Raw genomic sequence first — 20,994 nt, forward strand, 5'->3', positions numbered from 1 at the left:
TCCTGAGTAGCTGGGATTACAGGCACGCGCCACCATGCCCAGCTAATTTTTTGTATTTTTAGTAGAGACGGGGTTTCACCGTATTGACCAGGATGGTCTCGATCTCTTGAACTCGTGATCCACCCGCCTCGGCCTCCCAAAGTGCTGGGATTACAGGCTTGAGCCACGGCGCCCGGCCCTGTGTAAGATTTTTTTAAAGGCAAATTTACCTTGAAAAGGGATAATGTGCTGCTATGCGAAGGTCTCTAAGAGGTATCATACAGCAAGAAAAGCAAAATGACTTCCAGTGTACGTGAAATGCTACCTTCAGGGGAAAATAACTTTACACATTTCTGTTTGCATAAGTAAACACTGGAGGAATACCCAAAAATCAACACAACTGGTTATTTCAGGGACACATGAACTGTTTTGGGGGAACAGGAATGGGACTTAGACTCTTTGCTGTAAGCCTTTTCATGTTACCTGACTTTTTAAAACTTTCATTGATATATAAATATACACACAGAAAATTGTATATAAGTGTACCACTGAATTTAAAAAAACTTTTTTTTTTTTTTTTTTTTGAGACAGAGTCTTGCTCTGTCACCCAGGCTGGAATGCAATGGCACAATCTCAGCTCAGTGCAACCACCATCTCCCAGGTTCAAGCAATTCTTGTGCCTCAGCCTCCAAAGTAGCTGGGATTACAGACACGTGCCACCACACCTGGCTGATTTTTGTATTTTTAGTAGAGATGGAATTTCACCATGTTGGTCAGGCTGGTCTCAATCCCCTGACGTCAGGTCATCCACCAGCCTTGGCCTCCCAAAGTGCTGGGATTACAGGCAAAAGCCACTGCACCCGGCCCACCACTGAATAAATCTTTAGAAACTGAACACAACTGCATGATCAGGCCCGTTGATGAGTCAGAACATTGCCAACCACCCCAGAAGTCTCCTTCGTGATTCCTTCCAGCCTCTCCCCTCCCCCAACAAAAATGATCATTTCTAATATATACTCTTCTGTGTCTAACTTCTTTTGCCGAAATTGTTTGAGGAGTTCTCCATTTTGTAGTGAGTAAATTCATTTACGGTGCCAGATATTATTCTGTAGTTTTTTTCTAATTATTTTCAAGTCTACAGTGATGGGCGTTTGGGTTTTTTCTCATGTGGCAGTATTAGGAATACTAATTCTACCAACACTTTTGCTCTTATCTTTTAGTAAATGTGTTTCTCTTGGGTATGAGATAGTCGATGATCCTAACTCATCTGTGGGGCTAAAAGGTACTTTCCTGAGCAACCCTCCAGCAATCCTCCTACCTCTTTATCCTCCCAGGGGATGTAATATGGGAAGCTGGTCCCAACCTGCTGAGGAATTAAGAACCGGAACTTGTTGGGTGCTTCAGGGACAGCCTTGGCCCCACTGGATTGGAATGGCTGTTTTTCAGCGCATGTGCAGTAATCCTTGATGTCCCAGATCTAGACACAAAGTGTGGGTTAGTGGCCTCACATGCCTTGACCCAGACCCCAACTCACTCTGTGGGCTCCTCCCAGGCCCTTCCTCTTCATTTGTGGATGATGTAAGTTCTTACTTACATCTCTGAAATACTTCACCACTCAGGGCCAGAAAGGGTCTTACGGATCTTCTAGGCCAGACTCCAGGATCAGCAGGCAGCCAGGGTGTGACTGGCTCACCCCTGCCTCACATCTTGCCACAAGGCACAAAATCAGCTCCTGAGCCAGCTGATCCTAGATTAGCCACATGACTGGGGGATGAGGGAGTTGTCGAAGACAATAATGGAGCTTGGAATTCGCCGGGGAAGGCTTCCTGGAGGGGCCTTTTGAACCAAGCCCCCACTCATGTCACTGGGCATAGCAGAGTAGGGGAGGACTCCTAAGGTAGCCCACCCTGCTCCCTGCATTGTTTTACAAATGGAACCAGTACCCAGAGGGAGAAGGAACCAGGCAAGGGCCATGTGCAGCAAAGAGGTGGCCGGACGCTTGGTTGGCACCAGCCCCTCAATCTCAGTGCTCGTTCTTCCTCACCTTGATGTATCCTTTACAGTCCCCCGTGACGAGGATCCAGTCATTTTTATCAGTGGCCATGGCACCTACGACAACGTCCCGAGGGTCTAGGTCCACAGGAAACTTCCCCAGCAGGCCCCCATTCCCGTGGATGGACCAGGCGTAGATGTAGCCGTCCGCGCAGCTGCTCAGCAGGGCAGCCGTGTGTGGCAGGCGAGGCCTGGTTTGCAGGAAGATTATCTGAGGGAGAGAGGAGGGCGTGGCTCAGCAGCGCTATGAGCCACTGCCTCATGGTGTTGAGGGACCCCAGCAAGTCACCACACCCACCTGGTCCCCCAATTTCCCAGATGTCCAATGTGAGTGGTGATGGTGGTCCCACCCTTCCTACCCCGCTAGTGACAAGCAACATCTTACCTCTTAGAAAAAAAAGCCAAGAGCTAAACAATAGTTTCAAATGTTCCCAGTTTTGTTTGAAAAATCAAAACCATAAAAAAATTAAAATGCACACAACTTTTACAGTAGTAAAAGTTAACTGTCATTTTAAAGGATGTGTTTTAAATTTTGTCATAAGTGCATTCCAGATGATTAAATATTTTTCTAAAATGTGGTTCCTCATAGCTGCACAGGATTCACCAAAGTGATACGCCACAAAAGTCTCCCATGTCAGAACTAGGGAAAAGCTGAGGCAACCATTCCAGCCATTCCTCTGCCAGCCCTGGGACAGTGAGAGCAGGCAGGGTGAAGCTGAGTGAGCGCTCAGGACCGGGGCAGCACTGGAGACGGATGGCCCGCCCAGAGCACGGGGTCAACTGCATGGCCAGCATCTGGTGCTCACAGTGGGGAAAAGCACAGTGGGAATGGTGGCCCAAGGCAGAACAGAGCCGTGTGGCCGCAAGGGACAGGTAACCAACACTATTCCTCTTGCACTCAGCATCCAGCCCCCTCCAACACATTGGCCTGCTCATTTTGGAAAGAACTGCTGGACTAAAGTTACGCATTTCAGTCTCACTCAGCCCAGGAACCCCAGATAGTTTCTCAACCACAGGAGCTAACAGCCTCGCTGTGGGTCCCTTCAGAAGAAGCCACTGCAGCTAGTAACTGGCTAAACTTCATATAACTTGGAGCAATTTTCCACTGCCCGCCATCTGGTCTTTCCCAACCACAGAGATGGCCAGGGGCAAGTGCTTCATCTAAAGACTGTCAGGGGCTGGGCACAGTGGCTCAGGCCTACAATCCCAATACTTTGGGAGGCCAAGGCAGGAGGGTCACTTGAGGCCAGGAGTTCAAGACCAGCATGGACAACATGGTGAAACTCCATCTCCACTAAAAACAGAAAATTAGCCAGGTGTGGTGGCTCATGCCTGTAATCCCAGGATTTTGGAAGTCCAAGGCAAGAGGATTGTTTAAGGTCAGGGGTTTGAAACCCTGTCTCCATTAAAAACAGAAAATTAGCCAGGTATGGTGCCACATGCCTATAATCCCAGCTACTCAGGAGGTTGAGGCATGAGAATCACTTCAACCCAGAAGGCAGAGGTTGCAGTGAGCTGAGATTGCACCACTGCACTCCAGCCTGGGCAACAGAGTGAGGCTCCATCTCAAAAATAAATAAATAAGTAAAATTAAACACTGTCAGGGACACAGCTGGTCCTGGATCTGCATCCTGGACTCGTTCCTAGTGCTCTTTCTGCCATGCCCCACAGTCTTCTGGGATGGCCAGAAAGAACGGGAAGGAAGACCCGACAGGTAAGACCCCCACCCACTCCCCATCAGGCATCCTTATCCCAGCCCACCCAAGCCCCTCTTCCACTAAGGATCAGAGGTGACCCAAGCACTCTGGACTCTCTCCAGGGCGCCACCCTAGAATGCTTCACTCTGCCCACCGGTGCCCAAGAGAGAAGGGACCCTGCTACTCAAGGAGTGGTGCAGGTGGAGACAGTGCACCTTGAAGCCAAAGGTGAGGGTCAGCGTCCAGAGGGGGCCAGCCTTAGTCAGTGACCAGCAGGCCCTTATAAACACACACACACACACACACACACACACACACACACACACACAGCCCTACCAGCCAGTGCCTCAAATCTCACCAATGACATTCAGTCCTTCAATCGATACTTCAAAAACAAAAAATAATACACGCAAATCGTTAAGTTCATTGTCTGGCAGATATTGAGAGCTCAATAAATACTAGTTACCACTGAAACATAACACAACGTAGCAAAAGCTTTCCAGGAGTATGTTTCTAATCCTAGATACATGCAATTCTCTGACCAAAAATTCGATCAAGATTCATGATACAAGTCCTTACGACACGCAGATCACCAGGCCACATAAAAAGTCCAAGGAATTCCCAACAGTGGCGGCACAAAAGAGTGAAAAGAACTTGAACTTCAAAAACTAACAGACCTAGAATCAGGCCCTGGCTCTGCCCTTTTCTGGCAGTAAGAATCTTGGGCAAGTCACTTGCCCTCATTGAGCCTGTTTTTTCAGCTATAAAATAGGAATGAAAACAACACATGTAGCCGGGCATGGTGGCTCACACCTGTAATCCCAGCACTTTGGGAGGCCAAGGTGGGAGGACTGCTTGAGCCCAGGAGGTCAAGACCAGCCTGGGCAACACAGGGAGACTCTATTTCTAGAAACAATTTTTTTTAATCAGCCAGGCACAGTAGCACACACCTATGGTCCTAGCTATTAATACTCAGAAGGCTGAGATGGGAGGACTACTTCAGCCTGGGAAGTGGAGGCTGCAGTGAGCTGTGATTGCGCCACTGCACTCCAGCCTGGGCAAGAAAGGGAGCTGAGACCCTGTCTCAAAAAACAAAAAATAATGGGCCGCGTGCAGTGGCTCATGCCTGTAATCCCAGCACTTTGGGAGGCTGAGGTCGGTGGATCGCAAGGTCAGGAGTTTGAGACCAGCCTGGCCAACATGGTGAAACCCCGTCTCTACTAAAGATACAAAAGATTAGCCAGGCATGGTGGTGGGTGCCTGTAATCCCAGGTACTCAGGAGGCTGAGGCAGGAGAATGGGTTGAATCCAGCAGACGGGGGTTGCAGTGAGCCAGGATTGTGCCATTGCACTCCAGCCTGGGCGACAAGGCGAGACTCCCTCTCGAAAAACAAAAAGAATAAGATAACAAAAGAATAAGATGAATCTAAATCCCTCTCATGAAAGTATATCCATGCTATAGACTTACAGAAAAAAGCACATGGCAGGACATAGCTATTATTTTATATTACTAGTCAAAAAAAAAGTACAAGGCTAAAACCAACCTGCCAGCAGTGACTGCTGCTGTTGAGGGCAGGATGGAGTAGGGTGAGACACGGGGACTTTACACGCACTTCTTTTTTTTATTATAAACTAGTATATTTACTTTTAAAAGTTATTTAAGGTTTTTGTTTGTTTGTTTTTTTTAAAAAGAGAGAGAGAAGGAAGAGGCCAGGTATGGTGGTTCACGTCTATAATCCCAACACTTTGGGAGGCTGAGACAGGAGGATCGCTTGAGCCCAGGAGTTCAAGACCAGCCTGGGCAGCATAGTGAGACTGCATCTCTACAAAAAAAAATAATAATAATAATACAAAAATAATTAGCTGGGCATGATAGTGCATGCCTATAGTCCCAGCTACTCACAGGCTGAAGTGGGAGGATCACTGGTGCCCAGGAGGTTGAGGCTGTAGTGAGCTGTGATCACACCACTGCAATCTAGCCTGGGCGACAGTGAGACCCTGTCTCAAGAAACAAAAGGGGTGGGGAGGGGAGGAGAGAGAAATATTCAGAACCTGGAGGAGAGAACGTGCAGCAACTCCTGGCTCTCCCTCCCAGCACTGCGAAACCCAGCTCTCAGAACACAGCCCCCTTGTTTTCAAGTTGCTGGTCCCTGGAGCTGGGTGATGGGGCAGGCCTGACACACCCTAACTCAACTATGATTTGAATTTTCAGGAGGGGGAGTCAGTATCACGGTAAGGGGTGTCCAGGGTCAGAAAGGAGAAGGTACAGGAAGGAGAACAGAGATGAACCCACGCCCAACTCGTGTTCGGTACAAAACACCCTCCCAGTTAACAGGAGGACATTCTAACTGGAGATGCTGCCTCTCCTGCCTCCCAATCCAGAGGAAACACTGCTACCCCCAGTCCAGAGGGGACGCTGCTCACCTCCCTAAGCACCCTGACTCCACCTCCTGGGGAAATGACATAGTTTAGCTGTGTCCCCATTGAAATCTCAACTTCAACTGTACCTCCCAGAATTCCCCTGTGTTGTGGAAGGGACCCAGGGGGAGGTAACTGAATCATGGGGGCCTGTCTTTCCCCAGCAATTCTCGTGATAGTGAATAGGTCTCACAAGATCTGATGGGTTTATCAGGGGTTTCCGCTTTTGCTTCTAATTTTCTCTTGCTGCTGCCACATAGGAAGTGCCTTTCCCCTCCCGCCATGATTGTGAGGTCTCCCCAGCCATGTGGAAGTGTAAATCCAGTTAAGCCTCTTTCTTCCCAGTCCTGGGTATGTCTTTATCAGCTACGTGAAAACAGATTAATACAGGAGCTCTCTCCAGATGCCGCAGCTCTTACTTCAGAATCCCAAGTGGCTCCATCCTCTCCAGGATGCCTCCCAAGCCCCATCCTGACTGCCCGCTCCCCGGCCACATCCCACTCCCTGGCTGATCACGGCCAACCTTCTCCACCGAGGCACTGGATTGGTGCAACATATTCTTCTGCAATTCTTCTTTTCTTGTTTCAGCCTCTTTGTAAAGGGACTGTTGGCTATGGATCTTGCTTGGCTGCCTGGATGAGCCAGTGGCACTGGAAGGTTTCTGGAAGGAAAGAAAGATGGGCACCCAAGTCCCCATGAGGGTGTCTCCCTTCCCCATGGGGGATCAGAGACCAGAGGAAGATGATAAAAGAGGTGGCACTCCCGAGCCCCCGCAGCAGGTACACTGCCCTGGGGAAAGCAGCTCAGTGGGTCCTGGAAACATCCACTTTAAGTTCCCAGAAATTTTGTTAAGAGCAAAATTGGGGCAGAGACTTGAGTTTGCCTCTGGGGAAGACCCTTTGTCCTGGAAGAGACCATCCTGGTTAAATGAGGATAAAGGCCAGGCATGGTGATTCACACCTGGAATCCCAGCACTTTGGGAGGCTGAGGCAGATAATTTCAGGCCAGGAGTTCGAGATCAGCCTGGCCAACATGGAGAAACCCTGTCTCCAATAAAAATACAAAAAATTAGCATTAGGAGAAATACTTAATGTAGATGATGGGGTGATGGACGCAGCAAACCACCATGGCATGTGCATACCTATGTAACAAACCTGCATGCTCTGCATGTGTACCCTAGAACTTAAAGTATAATAAATAAATAAATAAAAATACAAAAAATTTAGCTGGGCACGGTGGTGCACACCTGTAATCCCAGCTACTAGGGAGGCTGAGGCAGGAGAATCTCTTGAACCTGGGAGACAGAGGTTGCACTGAGCAGAGATCGCGCCACTGCACTCCAGCCTGGGTAACAAAAAGAAAACTCCGTCTCAAAAAAAAAAAAAAAAAAAGTAAAAAATAAAAATAAGGATAGAGGGGCAAATATACCCATCCACTCATTGCCCTAGAAGATTTGAAAGCAGTGGTGTAACCTCTGGTAACTCAAAGATGGTATGAGTGTCTTGTGGTAAAGTGTACACATCTTACAGCAAAACAATATCCTAGCAGATCATGTTGAATCGAGGTCTAGACTGCCCTATGCCTAGCAATTACTGTGTGTCTGGGGAAGGTGGTGGTTCTCACTCAAGCCTCAGTTCCCAGGAACAGAAATCAGACTTTGACTGTGAGAACAATCTGGCTGGTTCCTCCTCCCCGATACAAGAGACTATTGCACTGATTGTTGGAATACTGTCCTCACTGCTGAAAGTTCAAGGGCAAGCCATCTCCTGCAAGTAGGAAAAGTAACTCCTTCTGCTCTTTCTCCCTACTCCCTGTAAAATAACACTGCCGGCCATTCTGGAAGGGCTAGTCCTGGAGCAGAGATGAGGCTCAGAGGAGGAAGAGAGTGGTTTGTCTGTGTCTGGGTCTCAGACTCTTGCAGCCTGGTCTCCAAGCAGCTGAGGTCCCCATGGCTCACCTCTGCACCTGGGTCAAGGTCAGGTGACTTGTGCCTGAGGACTGAGAATGCAGCCCAGGATCTAACATACAATTTTACGTTTTCAGGGCTGTGTTCTCTTTGGGTCCTGCCTTTCAGCTTTCAGACTTTGAGGGCTGGTATTAGCCATGCCCTGGAAAGGGACCAAGCCCCAGCTCCAGGTTAGACTTCAGTGGGATTTTAGTCCAGTGGGACTAAAATTGGAGGGTGCCCTACCCAGGTCCACAATGGTCAAAACAAGTGAGTTAAAGACCCTAAAGGCACTCTGGAAAAAATGCATCCCAATAAGAAAACACACACACAGCAGGTGTGGGAATGCCGGCGGCTGGAGAGTGAGGGTAGCCTTCTGGTTGGGCTGTCGCTCCCACCTGCTGGGGCACAGGCCTGTCAGACTCGTTGTTTCTCGGGCACCTCATCACTGGGGGAGCCGACATCAGGCTCTGCCTCAGGTTGGTACTGGCCCCAGACTTGGTGCGGAGACTGAAGAGCTTCTTGCGGGTCTTGTATGCCCACTTCTCCCGTTCCACACAGGGTCCGCTGGGCCTCTGGCTCTCGGCCAGGCAGTAGTTCACATCTTGTGCCTGTGCCAAGGAGAAAGCAGCCCCTAAGGCATTGCAATGTCCTAGAGGTAAACTCTGGGCTGCCCCAGATCAATGCCAAAACCACGGGGCCCTCCAGACATCCAGGGCTTGCTTCCCAGAAACCTAGCCCCCTTGAAGACCTCAGCCCAGAGCTTCTAACCCCATTCCTGGCCAGCTGCAGTGCCCGGAGTCCCCACTGGCAGGACACTGCTCCCATGAGGAACTCAGTCTCCTCATCTGTAAAATGGACAGTGGTTTCCAAATATTTTTTGGGCTACCTTTAATCTCAAGGGAGGCTCCAAAGCATAAAATAGATGAAAAGCTGAGCCATTCTGGGGGAAGCCCCACCTACCAGAGCCCCCCTGCAGGAGCTTCCAAGCATCTCTCCCCAACACATTTGGAAAAACCACTAGATGAAGTGACCCCTAAGATCCCTTCCTGCTTTGATCTGCTGGGATATGGAAATTTGGAGACTGAATGGGTTGCCTTAGTCCCTACTGGTGAGCCCAGAGGGGTAATGTGTAGTGGCAATGGGAAGGAGTGAGTAACCTATAGATGGCAGGACCAGCACTGCCAGCCTTTGGAGTCAGATTGCCTGGGTTTGGATCTACTTCTTGGCTGTGTGACCTTAGGCAAGGTGCTTAACCTCTCTGTGCCTCCATTTTCTCATCTCATCTGTCCAATGAGGAAAATCACAGAAACTACCACCTACCTAACCAAGTTCCCCACCCTCTCCAAAACAAGTCACCATCATCCCTCCTGCTTCCCAGGGTGCTCCCCACCCTCCCTGCCCCACAGGATTCTAACTCTCAGCTGAGAGAAGGGTGGGAGGAGAGTGTGCTCCTGTTAACATACCCTCTTGGGCTGCAAGGGCAAGGGGCTTATAGAGGCATTGAAGCTGAAGATGGGCTTGAGTGTGCTGGTGTTCCAGAAGAGGATGTCCCCACTGTAGGAGGAGGTCCCGAGGAACTGGTTCTGGTACTTGGCCATGCTCAGGATGTCCTGCACGTGGTAGGTCTGCCAGTGGTGGCACAGGAGCACTGGCTTGGTCTTGTGGAACCTGTGCACATGCCAGAGGCAGGAGGGCTGAGAGCTCAGCCTTTATTGCTCCATCCACTGGGGAAGCACTGGAGCCGGGAGGATTCGGGGAGCTGACTCAGAGGAGGATACTCTCAGACAAAGGCCTTGTCGTAAGTGTTTTACATAAACTAATCTTATGGATAACAAATCTGTAATACACCCCCAGTCAGACACCTAGGTAAGGATTAAGGTTTAAAGGAGGGGAAATTGTGGCCTTACTGAGGTCCCCTAAAAAGGAAGAGACCTTGAACATAGTGTTCTTGTGCCTGGAAAGCCCATTCTACTCTAAAGAGCTCACTGAGACCCTTCCTTCTCACGCTGCAGACTGCACGCCACCCACAACGCCCTCACTGAGCCTTTCCTGACCACCGCCCCCAAAAGGAAATCAGGTTTCCACCCACTCAACCCCCATAAAAACTTCTACTTTTTTTTCATGGCACTTAATATACTTTATAACTGAAAGTATTAGCATTTGATTAGTATCTGCCTTCTTGATGCAGACAGAACATTCATATTCTCCAAAAATTCATGTTAAAACCGAATCCTCAATGTGAGGGTATCTGAGATGCGGCCTTTGGGAGGTTATTAGGACAGAAGGGCAGAGCCCTCATAAATGGAATCAGTGCCTTTATAAAAGAGGTCCTAGGCTAGGCATGGAGGCTCATGCCTATAATGCCAACACTTTGAGGGGCCGAGGAAGGAGAATCGTTTGAGGCCAGGAGTTCAAGACCAGCCTGGGCAACAGAACACGACCACATCTCTATAAAAAAAATTTTTTTTTTAATTAGCCAGGCATAGTGACACACACTTGTAGTCCTAGCTATTCAGGAAGTTGAGGCAGGAGGATCACTTGAGCCCAGGAGTTCAAGGCTGCAGTGAGCTGTAATTAAGCCACTGCACTCCAGCCTGGGCAATAGAGCAAGATCCTGTCTCTTAAAAAATACAAAAATTACAGGCCCAGAGATATCCCTTCTCCTCTCTACTATGTAAGATCATCACCTAACTTCACAGGCTCCATTCTCCGTGCTCCTTGACCAGTCCCATGTGGCTTCTGTGGATGCTGGTACAGCACAGACTGCACTCAGCAGAGCTGAGAGGACATGGCTGCCCCCACCACCTAGATTTCAAAGGACAGGGCCTCCCAGAAGAGCCACAGCCTTGGAATTCCAGCCCCACAGGGCCGGGGGCTCATGCAGAGAAGTACAGCAGGGGCAGGGCCCAGGCATAGAGCCTCTATGGGGACAAGGCTACCAAATCTGCAGGTGCACGGCTGCCCAGAGTCTTAGGGTTCCAATCATCTGCCTGGCAAAGCTGCAGGGGCAAAACTGCCACCCCAGTGGGCCTGAAGGGCAGGGCATCCAACCAAAGAGGATTATCCTTGAGATTTAAGGTCTGTTAGCATTGCCCTGATGGATTTCTGACTTGCTCAGGACCTGTCCCCTTTCTTCTTTCCTGTCTCTCCCTTTCATCTATCCTATGCCTGTCCCACCGTTCTATTTCAGAAGTACATAACATGTTAGTATCACAAGTTCACAGCTAGAGGGGAATTTGCTTCAGAATGAATTGTGCCTTCAGACTCGCCCATATTTGATTTAGGTGATATTCAGATGATATTTTGGACTTAGACATTAAAGTTGATACTGGAACAAGTTAAGACTTTGGGGGCTACTGGGATTAAATGAATATATTTTGCATGAGAGGACATGAATTTTGAGAAGTCAGTGATGGAATACCATAGACTGAATTTTGCTCCCAAAATTCATATATTGAAACCTAATCCCAAAGGCGAGGATATTTGGACGTGGGGCCTTGGGAGGCAATGTGGTCATGAAAATGGAGCACTTGGCGGGCGCAGTGGCTCACACCTGTAATCCCAGCACTTAGGGAGGCCGAGGCAGGTGGATCACAAGGTCAAGAGATTGAGACCATCCTGGCCAACATGAGGAAACCCCATCTCTAATAAAACTACAAAAATTAGCTGGGCGTGGCAGTGCACACCTGTAAGTCCCAGCTACTCAGGAGGCTGAGGCAGGAGAATTGCTTGAACCCACGAGGCAGAGGCTCCAATGAGCCCAGATTGCGCCATTGCACTCCAGCCTGGTGACGAAGTGAGACTTCGTATCAAAAAAAAAAAAAAAAAAAAAAAGAAAGAAAGAAAAGGGAGTCCTCATGAATGGGATTAGTGTCCTTATAAAGGAGGCCCCAGAGAGATCTCTTACCCCTTCCACCATGTAAGGTTACAGTAAGAAGACAGCTGTCTATGAATCAGGAAGTGGGCCCTCACCAGGCACCAAATCTGCCAGCACCTTGATCTTGAACTTCCCCATCTCTAGAACTCTGATAAATAAATTTATGTTGTTTATGAGCAACTCAGTCTATGATATTCTGTTACAGCAGCCCAAATGGACTAAGACATTCCCCCACTGAAATAGACGCTCCAGGCGGATAAAGACTCCAATGCTCTTGTTTATACCCATCCCAGTCACCTAGCAAAAGGCCAACAGTATATTAGCCTCATGAACGATGAAAGGATGGACGGATGGATGAATATGTAGGTGAAGCAATAGTCATTAACCACCGCTAACTTCCTGCTTGGTGTTCCAACCACCAGGAAAGCTAGGAATGGAGGAACCCATCTGGAGAGAGAACACGCAGCTACTGTGACCCACTCACCATGCACACTTTCTACTCACAGGAAATGAGTGATTCTCTTACTCCATCCTGTCACATAGAACACTTTGTTCATATGGATAATCCCACTAATCTGTTGAAGATGAAAGAAAACAGAACTAGAAAACTCAGCGAAAATGGCTCTGGGCCCTAAATGTCTTCCTAAAGGTGCCAAGCAAGAAGTCAGACCTGTCAATGATGATGAGAATTGCCTGCAGTCGATACCACCGTCTTTTTTATCATGCTCTCACATCCTACCCTCTCACTGGATGGACTTGGGGGAGGCAGATAGGGTGGTATCCATATCCATTTTACACAGAGGGTAGCTGAGAAACGGGCAAGTGGCATGGCTAAGGTCAAATCACTCGGAGGGACAGGATCTGGAGCAGTACTCAAGCCCCTGGCTTCCTGGCTAAGTACACTTTCTTTTTTGTTGTTGTTTTTTTCTTTTTGAGACAGAGTTTTGCTCCTGCTGCCCAGGCTGGGGTGCAACAGCATGATCTCGGCTCACTGCAGCCTCCACCTCCCAGATTCTCCTGCCTCAGCTTCCTGGGTAGCTGGGATGACAGGTGCCCTCCACCACACCTGACTAAATTTTTTTTGCAGTTTTAATAGAGATAGGGATTTCGCCATACTGGCCAAGCTGGTCTCAAACTCCTGGCCTCAGGTGATCCACCCGCCTCAGCCTCCCAAAGTGCTGGGATTACCACCCAGCTGGCTAAGTACACTTTCTGAGTTGGTTAAAGGACTGCGTCACAGAAATTAGGGTGGAGATGCTGGCTTTGCCCTATGCTACTCCCATGGACTGGCCCTATGATACCATCAGGCATTTCCCAAATAGGGGTGACCATGGGCGGCTGTGAATTAACTGACCCCACTGCTAGAAATGCAATCCAAAGCTCCAGTATGTGGAATGAGAAGTGCTAGCAAATTTAAAGCACAACAGTAGCCAACCTTAGTGGAAACCTGTAAGGCCAGGCACTGTTACCTGTCTTCATTTCATGCATGAGGACAGAGGCTCAGGGAGGTTTGAAGCCAGGCCACCTGACTATGATCAACACCCTTTCAGGGAGGTACAAAACGTAATGCGTCCCAGGGTCACAGGAACTGGGCTCTGCTTCCCAAGAGGCCCTCCCTGGCTCTAGTTGACAAGCCAGACTGACCTCCAGCTGGTCCGAATCGGGAAAGGTCTGCAGGCATTTGCCGATGTTGTAGTTCCACATTTTTATCGTGCCATCCCGCAAGCCTGTGATCAGGCAGCGCTCGGACTCATCCAGGGCCATGGCGGTGAGCTCCATGTGCTGGCCCCCAGATACAGAGAACTCCATCGTCTTCCTGCCGGTCATGACCTCCCACACACTCACTATGCCATGCAGGCAGCCACTCACCACCTGTGGGGAGCACACAGCTGGGGACTGCTGGAGAGGCCAGGGCCTCCACTCTCAAAGATGGCCTCCAGCCTGCCATGGCCCCATCCTTCCATGCACTGAGAAACAGAAGTTCAGGGCCCCCTGCTACAGCATAAGCCACTCTTGAAAACAGGACCTCCTCTGCCCCGTATCACAGGGCAGTTCAAACTGGAACATTTGGTGAAGAACTATTAACTCAGAAATGGCACTTATCAAGATCTAGCCAAAGAAAATAATCCCTATCTGGAAAAAACATTACTGAAGCAACATTAATCATGACCACCCCCTCAAAAAAAATAAGAAATAAACTAACTGACCCCTAAGTAGGGAAATGTTGAGAGTAAGGATGGCTATGCCACTTGATGAAATATTTTGCCGGCATGACCACTGTTATAATGCAAGAGTAGCAGGTGAGGCCGGGCACGGTGGCTCACGCCTGTAATCCATCCCAGCACTTTGGGAGGCTGAGGCAGGCAGATCATTTGAGGTCAGGAGTTCGAGACCAGCCTGGCCAACATACTGAAACCCTGTCTCTACTAAAAATACAAAAATTAGCTGGGCATGGTGGTGCATGCCTATAATCCCAGCTACTTGGGAGGCTGAGGCAGGAGAATCACTTGAATCCAGGAGGCGGAGGTTGTAGTGAGCCGAGATCACACCACTGTACTCCAGCCTGGGCAACAGAGCAAGACCCTGTCTTAAAAAAAAAAAAGTAGCGATGAGGTTGTTTCAGACCAACCCCCACTACTGAGAACATGTAGAAAAGCTGAGAATATTTTTTTATTTTAAAAAAACTTTTTAAGGCACTGAAGAGCACTAAGGCAGTGAGAGATGCTGGTGGCGGGAGCCGGGATGGGAGAGAAGCCCAGAGTAGTGAGCTCCAGCCTCGCGCACCTGTCTAGAGGCCACCTCTGCAGCCAATGCAGTGCCCCGTCTAGAGCCCGCGCCAGACAAGAGGTCCCAGTGGGTGGGAGAGAGCAGAGGGCCTTGGGCAGCAGCCCCTCCTGTCCTCACTCCTCAGAAGCAACTCCTAGTGCCCAGCTGCCCTGCCCAACCCAGAAACTCCACGCAGGACCAAGACGCGGCCTGCTGCCTGGGCCTCCCTCCCTTCCTGCAATGAACAAAGCCAAGTTATGGCTTACCTGGAAAGCGATGCCCAAGAACAGCACCTGCTCTGGGAACCCAGGAGAGCACCCCATAACTAGCCCTCTGTCCCATACTCCACATAAAGAAGGCCCACTCCATAGCCGACCCGAGGCGCTCAGCCGAGGGCATGAGGCTCAGAGGAGTTAGGCGATCCCGTGGCTGACGGACGGAGCTCAGAGCTGATGCCACACCAGCCCATCCGCAGAGCTGCTTTCTGTTTCTCTCCCACTGCCCCAGCACCACCATCAAGGCTGTAAGAGTTCCCACTGTGCCATGGGAGGCGACTACAGACCCAGGCACACAGGGAGCTCTGGTCCTGCCTCCTCCGAGGCCAGCACTGGCCACTCACCTGCTTGAAGGTCTTGCTGTAGAGGACGGCGCACAGGGGTGAGGAGTGAGTGGTCATCCTCCCTGCTTTAGAAGGCCCCTGGGCCTTTAAGTACCCTTTTAGGATCCCGATCTGGAGGTGAGGAAAGGGACAGAGAGCTGGTCTGTCAGAAGGGCTCTGCCGACCGTGGCAGGTCGCCAGGAGAAACTTCCAATAAACCACGACATTAAGACATCCTGAGCACATGCAGGCCTAATTCCAACAAGACCCCAGGCCCCCAGCAGGCCTGCAGATAGCTTGACCCTACTCCATGGCCCTGCCCCCCAGGACTGAGCCTCCCAAACCCTAGTGTTCCTAGAACCCCAAATTCCAAGGCCAGCGTCCCTTTCACTTTATGACTTCTGAGAAGCTAAAGGCTCAATCAGGTGTTCCCTCCGGGAAGTCCCCCCTGCCTGCCCCTTGTCCCAGGCGAGGCTAAGGATTTCTCTATGCTCTGAAAAGCACCAAGCATACAACTCTACCATAACACATAACACTTTCTACTGAAATTATCTGTTTTTCTTCTACCCTGTAGGTTCCTAGAGAAATGGGACAGTGTCTTTGTCATATATTCTCAGTTCCCGACAAAAGGCAGGGGGTTGTAAGGTTTGGTGATCTCAAATGGACTTCAAAGGCCTATTTAATTCAACAAGTGCTGACCTCAACAAATGTCTGGCACTCAGCAAGGAGAAAAAGGAACCCACAACCTTCCTTCTCAAGAAACCCACCTTATAACTTCTGAGAAGCTAAAGTCACCTTATAACTTCTGAGAAGCTAAACGCTGGGCACAGTGTCTCATGCCTGTAATCTCAGCACTTTGGGAGGCCGAGGTGGGTGGATCATGAGGTCAGAAGTTCAAGATCATCCTGGCCAAGATGGCAAAACCCCATCTCTACTAAAAATACAAAAATTAGATGGGCATGGTGGCAGGCACCTGTAATCTCAGCTACTCAGGAGGCTGAGGCAGGAGAATCACTTGAACCCAGGATGCAGAGGTTGCAGTGAGCCAAGACCACGCCATTGCACTCCAGCCTGGGTGACAAGAGCAAAACTCCATTTTAAAAAAAAAAAAAAAAAAAGGAAAGAAAGAAACCTGCTCTAGGGGAGAGCCAGCCAAGTGCATAAGGACGACACACGTGTCACCGGCCAGGATGGCCCAGCCCACGAAGCGTGGGAGGCCTCGGTGGACCTCAACCATGGGTGGCCCCCACGCCTCCTTTCCAGGCTTTTGCTCCCATCTGTGGGCTGCGGCTCAGCCTTGCAGCTCCCCAAGCCTCCACCTTACTGCAGATCCCCTTGCCCTTACCTCCACAGGAAGCCCCTCCTGCCTGTCCCCATCTTTCCTGTCCTCCAGGGTCAGGACAGACCTCAAAGGGGTCCCCACTGGGTCCTGAGCCACAGATGGCCTGTTTCCTGGAGTTCATGACTTAGCACGAAAAACAGTCACGTGGTAGCAACAGGGCAGTTACGAGGGTCTCGGCTGAGGGAAGGAACGGGGCCGAGAAAGCATGGAGGAACCAGCCTGAGGTTCAGGGTGGCTTCCAGAGGGAGAGGCTGAGGATGCCTGAGTGGGGACAGTGCAGACAGCAGCAGCGGCTGCAGAGAGGGTGACAGGCTGGGGCCTAGATTTCAGGAAATCCCAATACACGGTCCCTCGCAGACCAAGCCACAGAGTCTCGCAGCCTCAGCAGGAGGGACGGGTGTCCCATGGGACGTCAGACCCAGACCCTGGCCCTCTTCCTGCGGCCTCAACCCCACTTCCTCCTGGGACAGCACTCACTGAGTAGGTGCTGCAGATGAGGGTATTGTCCTTCTCGAAGAAGTAGGCGCTGGTGATGGGGCAGTTTCCCAGGGCAAAAAACTTCCCGCAGAAGGACTGGAGGCATATGTAGTCCAGCATGTCCCACACACGAATGTTCTGTGGGGTGGGAAACAGGCAAGAGGCTGAGGATGGGTGCTGGGGACACAGCCACTCCTGAAGCCTTGGGGGTGCGTCCAGCGACCAAGGCCAGGCACGTCGTGCAAGTACTTCCAACACACACGCATGGCGTCGGCACCATCACACCCAGCAGCAGAGAGGCTGCTCTTGTGCTCAGATAATGCAGGTACACAGTGAGCGAGGGCCAGGCATAGCTCCGCCCCCACACCCCCACACCCCCCTCCAGCCTGCTCCTAGGCCTCTGCCCTGCCAGAGCATCTGAATTAGTTGGCTGGGCCCAAAACCCAAGCCAGGCAGCATGTGCTGGCCCCGGGCCCTCCCTTGCTGCCACTCCATCGGGACACAGTCTGAAAGTGGCTACCAACACAGTTGCCACAGTGGCCTGCCCATCCCCAGAGGAGCCCCTCCCACTCATCCCAGGCAAAGGAACTTTCCGTAGAGGGCCCACAGAAGTCCTTCCAAGACCCTCACTTCTTGGAGGCATCCTCTGCCTGTGGCTGACTGGGGGCCTCAGTGAGCCTGTCCCTGCCCCGTTCCCCCAGACTCAGACCCTTTATCAGAGGCGATGATCCCAACTCCCAGGGCTTCTGGGAAGATGCCAGACAGGAGGGTGTATGGATGTGTTGGAGACGGTGGCCCAGGTGACTCTGAGGGCGCTGACTCTGAGGGCTCTCCATCTCCAGAGTCCCAGAGAATGTAACCCATCCCCTGAAGGAGGGCCCGCAGCCCAGCAGACGGGGCAGTAACCTGAGCCAGCGGCTGCAGAGGAGCACAGTGGCGGGTCCTGAGTGGGAGCCCTAGAATGTGGGAAAGGCCAAGCCCAGCCCTGATGGCCAGGCAGCCGAGGAGGGGTCACTAGAGCCACTGGGAGGTAAAGATCAGGGCAGGAGCAGCACGGGGGAACGGCTGTCATGCAGCACACAACTCCCCTGCGCCAGACGCTGCACTGCTGTTTTGCTGCTGGTTCTCTAAACCACTCAACAGCCCATTCCATGGATGGGAAGACTGAGGCTCAGAAAAGGGAAGGACTTACCAGGGTCATAAAGTCAGAAGCCAGGCTGAGTTACCTGGGAACCCAGCTCTGGGGACACACCCAGAGGCCCATGGCCACTGTCACCTTCCTTCTACCCGGGTCCTTCCACTAGGCCTCTGGCCAGATGTGGGGCCGTGGGCAGGGAGGTCACGCCATTCCTCTGGCCAGTGTGTTTCCCTGAGGAACAGAAGGAGTCAGGCAGACTGCGGGGGCAGACCTTGTCTTTGGAGATACTGATAAGGATGCTGCTGTTCCTGCTGTCCACGAGGATGTGCGTCACCGAGGTCTGGTGTCCCTTCATCAGCCACACAGACGTCTTTGAGACAAAGGGGTTCCACAGGCGGATGAGGGCATCGTAGCCACCAGTCACTGGGGTCAAGACACGGGGGTCAAGATATGGGTGTCAGTCCCAGGGGCCTCCACTGAGGACCTTCATCCAGGGCCAGGTCCTTGGCCCCCTGCAGGCTTGCCAGGTCCCTCATGACTCTGCCCCTCCTGCTCCAGCCCCTCCATCCCCCTCCCAGGTGGCCTGTCATCACACAGCCCTGGTGCCCAGAAGTGGGGAAAAGAGCAGCAGGAGAGGAAGCCAGACAGAGGCCAGAGCTGTGCAGCCGTCTCCTCAGCTCAGGTGGTGCCCCTGTCCCTAGCAGCCCTCCCCCCAGCAGCTTCTGGGTGACCTGAAGATGACTTACCCAGGAAGTTTCTGTCTGGGCAGTAATCGAAGCAAAGAATCCCTTTCCTTAAATGCAGTGCTGACAACCTATAATATCAAAGGAGAGAGGGCTGCAGGGCTGGGAGCAGTGGCCTCAAAGAAGCCTCTGAGGCTTAGCCTGGGGTGGGAAGAGCTGGAGGCAGGGCCTCCCAGGAGGCCTGGGGAGGAGTCACTATCTCTCTACCCTAGGAGGGGAGTAGTCCCGGAGACCACCCAGGGCTCACCCTGCAGCCAAGTCCGGGCTCAGCACCACAGCCAAAGCAGTAGCCCAGTGCTGGCCCCAAATCAGCAGCCCACGGGGTAGATGGCACCTTCCAGGTAGAGACAGCTCCCAGACAGGCAGAGACAGCTCCTGACATTTGCAAAGCATTTGGCCTCACTCCAAGGACAAACTTGATTTTCACATCAACTGTACTGGGACAGGCATCTTCCCATCCATGATACAAATCAAGAAAAAAGCGGGGGCTCCAAGGGAGGGGCGGAAAGAAGCTCCCAGGTGCCCTGCCCTGGCTATGTGTGGTCCCCATGCAGGGTGCTATCTGCTGCATCACCTGGACGCCGCACACAATGCCCAAGATGGAACTGCCCTGTGCTAGGGACAGAGGCACCAAAAGGAAAAGTCAAAGAGCTTGCCCAAGGTCACATAGGTCACAAACGATGGGAGCTACGGGGTGTAGGACATGCTACACCAAAATATGGCACCTTGGCATTTCAGACAACAGCAGAAGCATCAGGAGGCCACACTCGCCTTTCCCTAGCCTTCTCCCTGAGGCAGGTCAGAGGACACTCATTCCATAGGTGCCCACCCTATACCTGGGGAAAGGAATGTTCTTATTTCTTTTCTTTTTTTTTTTTTTTTTTGTTAGACAGAGTCTCACTGTGTTGCCCAGGCTGGAGTACAGTGCAGCTGGGATTACAGGTGCATGCCACCAGGCCCAGCCAATTTTTGTATTTTTAGAAGAGACAGGGTTTCTCCATGTTGGTCAGGCTGATCTCAAACTCCTGACCTCTCGAACAGCGCCTGGCCAGAATGTCCTTATTTTTGAAGACACAGGGACACAGAGGAGAATCTGGACAAACAGGTTCCCATCTCAGTTCTTTACCATCAGATGGAACTAGTCCCATCGTCCAGCATGACTATCCATTCGTCATCAAACTTCGCATAAAAATACACAGGAGCCAGGTGCAGTGGCTCATGCCTGTAATCTCAGCACTTTGGGAAGCTAAGGCGGGCGGATCACCTGAGGTCTGGAGTTCGAGGCCAGCCTGACCAACATGGAGAAACCCCGTCTCTACTAAAAATACAAAATTAGCTGGACGTAGTGGCACATGCCTGTAATCCCAGCTACTCAGGAGGCTGAGGCAGGAGAATTGCTTGAACCCGGAAGGTGGAGGTTGCAGTGAGCTGAGATTGTGCAACTGCACTCCAGCCTAGGCAAAAGAGTGAGACTCCATCTCAAAAGAAAAAAAAAAAAAAAACCACAGGCGCCTCGTTTCTTTTCTTTTTTTTTTTCTGAAGGCTCCAATGTCACATGAAACTTAAATGTGCATGCTTTTCTCTTGTTAGTCTGCCTTTTGTTATCAGTGTCTCAGCCATAAACCTTGCAATGGATGAAGAAAAAATGACTCCTCCCACACAGGGGTCAGAATTCAGACAAAGGGTAGACATGGCAGGAGGTGGCAGGAATCTCAGTAACCAGCAATCCAGGAGAGGAGAGGCTTGGAGGGCCAGAGAGGCTGAGACAGGGGTTCCAGGAAGGCCAGGGCCCCGCAGCCTCACAGGCCTGAGCCCCAGATGCTCTGTGCCTATGCCGGTGCCTCTCATCCTCAACATCCTGCCCCGCCAGCTCCTTCTACTATACCCTCTCTCCAAAACTCCATTCTGGCCAGGCACAGTAGCTCATGCCCGTAATCCCAGCACTTTCGGAGGCCGAGG

General features: G+C 51.2%; 1 protein-coding gene across 5 annotated transcripts in view; it reads right to left on the minus strand.

Moving 5' to 3' along the window:
• The window catches only part of EFCAB8 (EF-hand calcium binding domain 8), a 69,777-nt gene that overhangs the window by 14,866 nt on the left and 33,917 nt on the right, over nt 1-20,994 (minus strand). For 2 of the 5 annotated variants that reach the window (XM_032295249.1, XM_032295250.1), the window contains 11 exons: nt 19,039-19,106; nt 18,564-18,715; nt 17,155-17,292; nt 15,357-15,467; nt 13,616-13,843; nt 12,476-12,546; nt 9,558-9,762; nt 8,490-8,702; nt 6,670-6,807; nt 2,024-2,242; nt 1,298-1,456 (listed from right to left, as the gene is read on the minus strand). In XM_032295249.1, coding sequence (XP_032151140.1) covers nt 1,298-1,456; nt 2,024-2,242; nt 6,670-6,807; nt 8,490-8,702; nt 9,558-9,762; nt 12,476-12,546; nt 13,616-13,843; nt 15,357-15,467; nt 17,155-17,292; nt 18,564-18,715; nt 19,039-19,106 — 1,702 coding nt within the window. The remainder of the gene's footprint in view (nt 1-1,297; nt 1,457-2,023; nt 2,243-6,669; nt 6,808-8,489; nt 8,703-9,557; nt 9,763-12,475; nt 12,547-13,615; nt 13,844-15,356; nt 15,468-17,154; nt 17,293-18,563; nt 18,716-19,038; nt 19,107-20,994) is intronic. The other 3 variants (XM_032295251.1, XM_032295252.1, XM_032295253.1) reach the window with 3 other exon arrangements.

This window comes from Sapajus apella, unplaced genomic scaffold (assembly GCF_009761245.1).
Source record: "Sapajus apella isolate SASKATOON/1434 unplaced genomic scaffold, GSC_monkey_1.0 scaffold33, whole genome shotgun sequence".
In the NCBI taxonomy this organism is placed as follows: domain Eukaryota; kingdom Metazoa; phylum Chordata; class Mammalia; order Primates; family Cebidae; genus Sapajus; species Sapajus apella.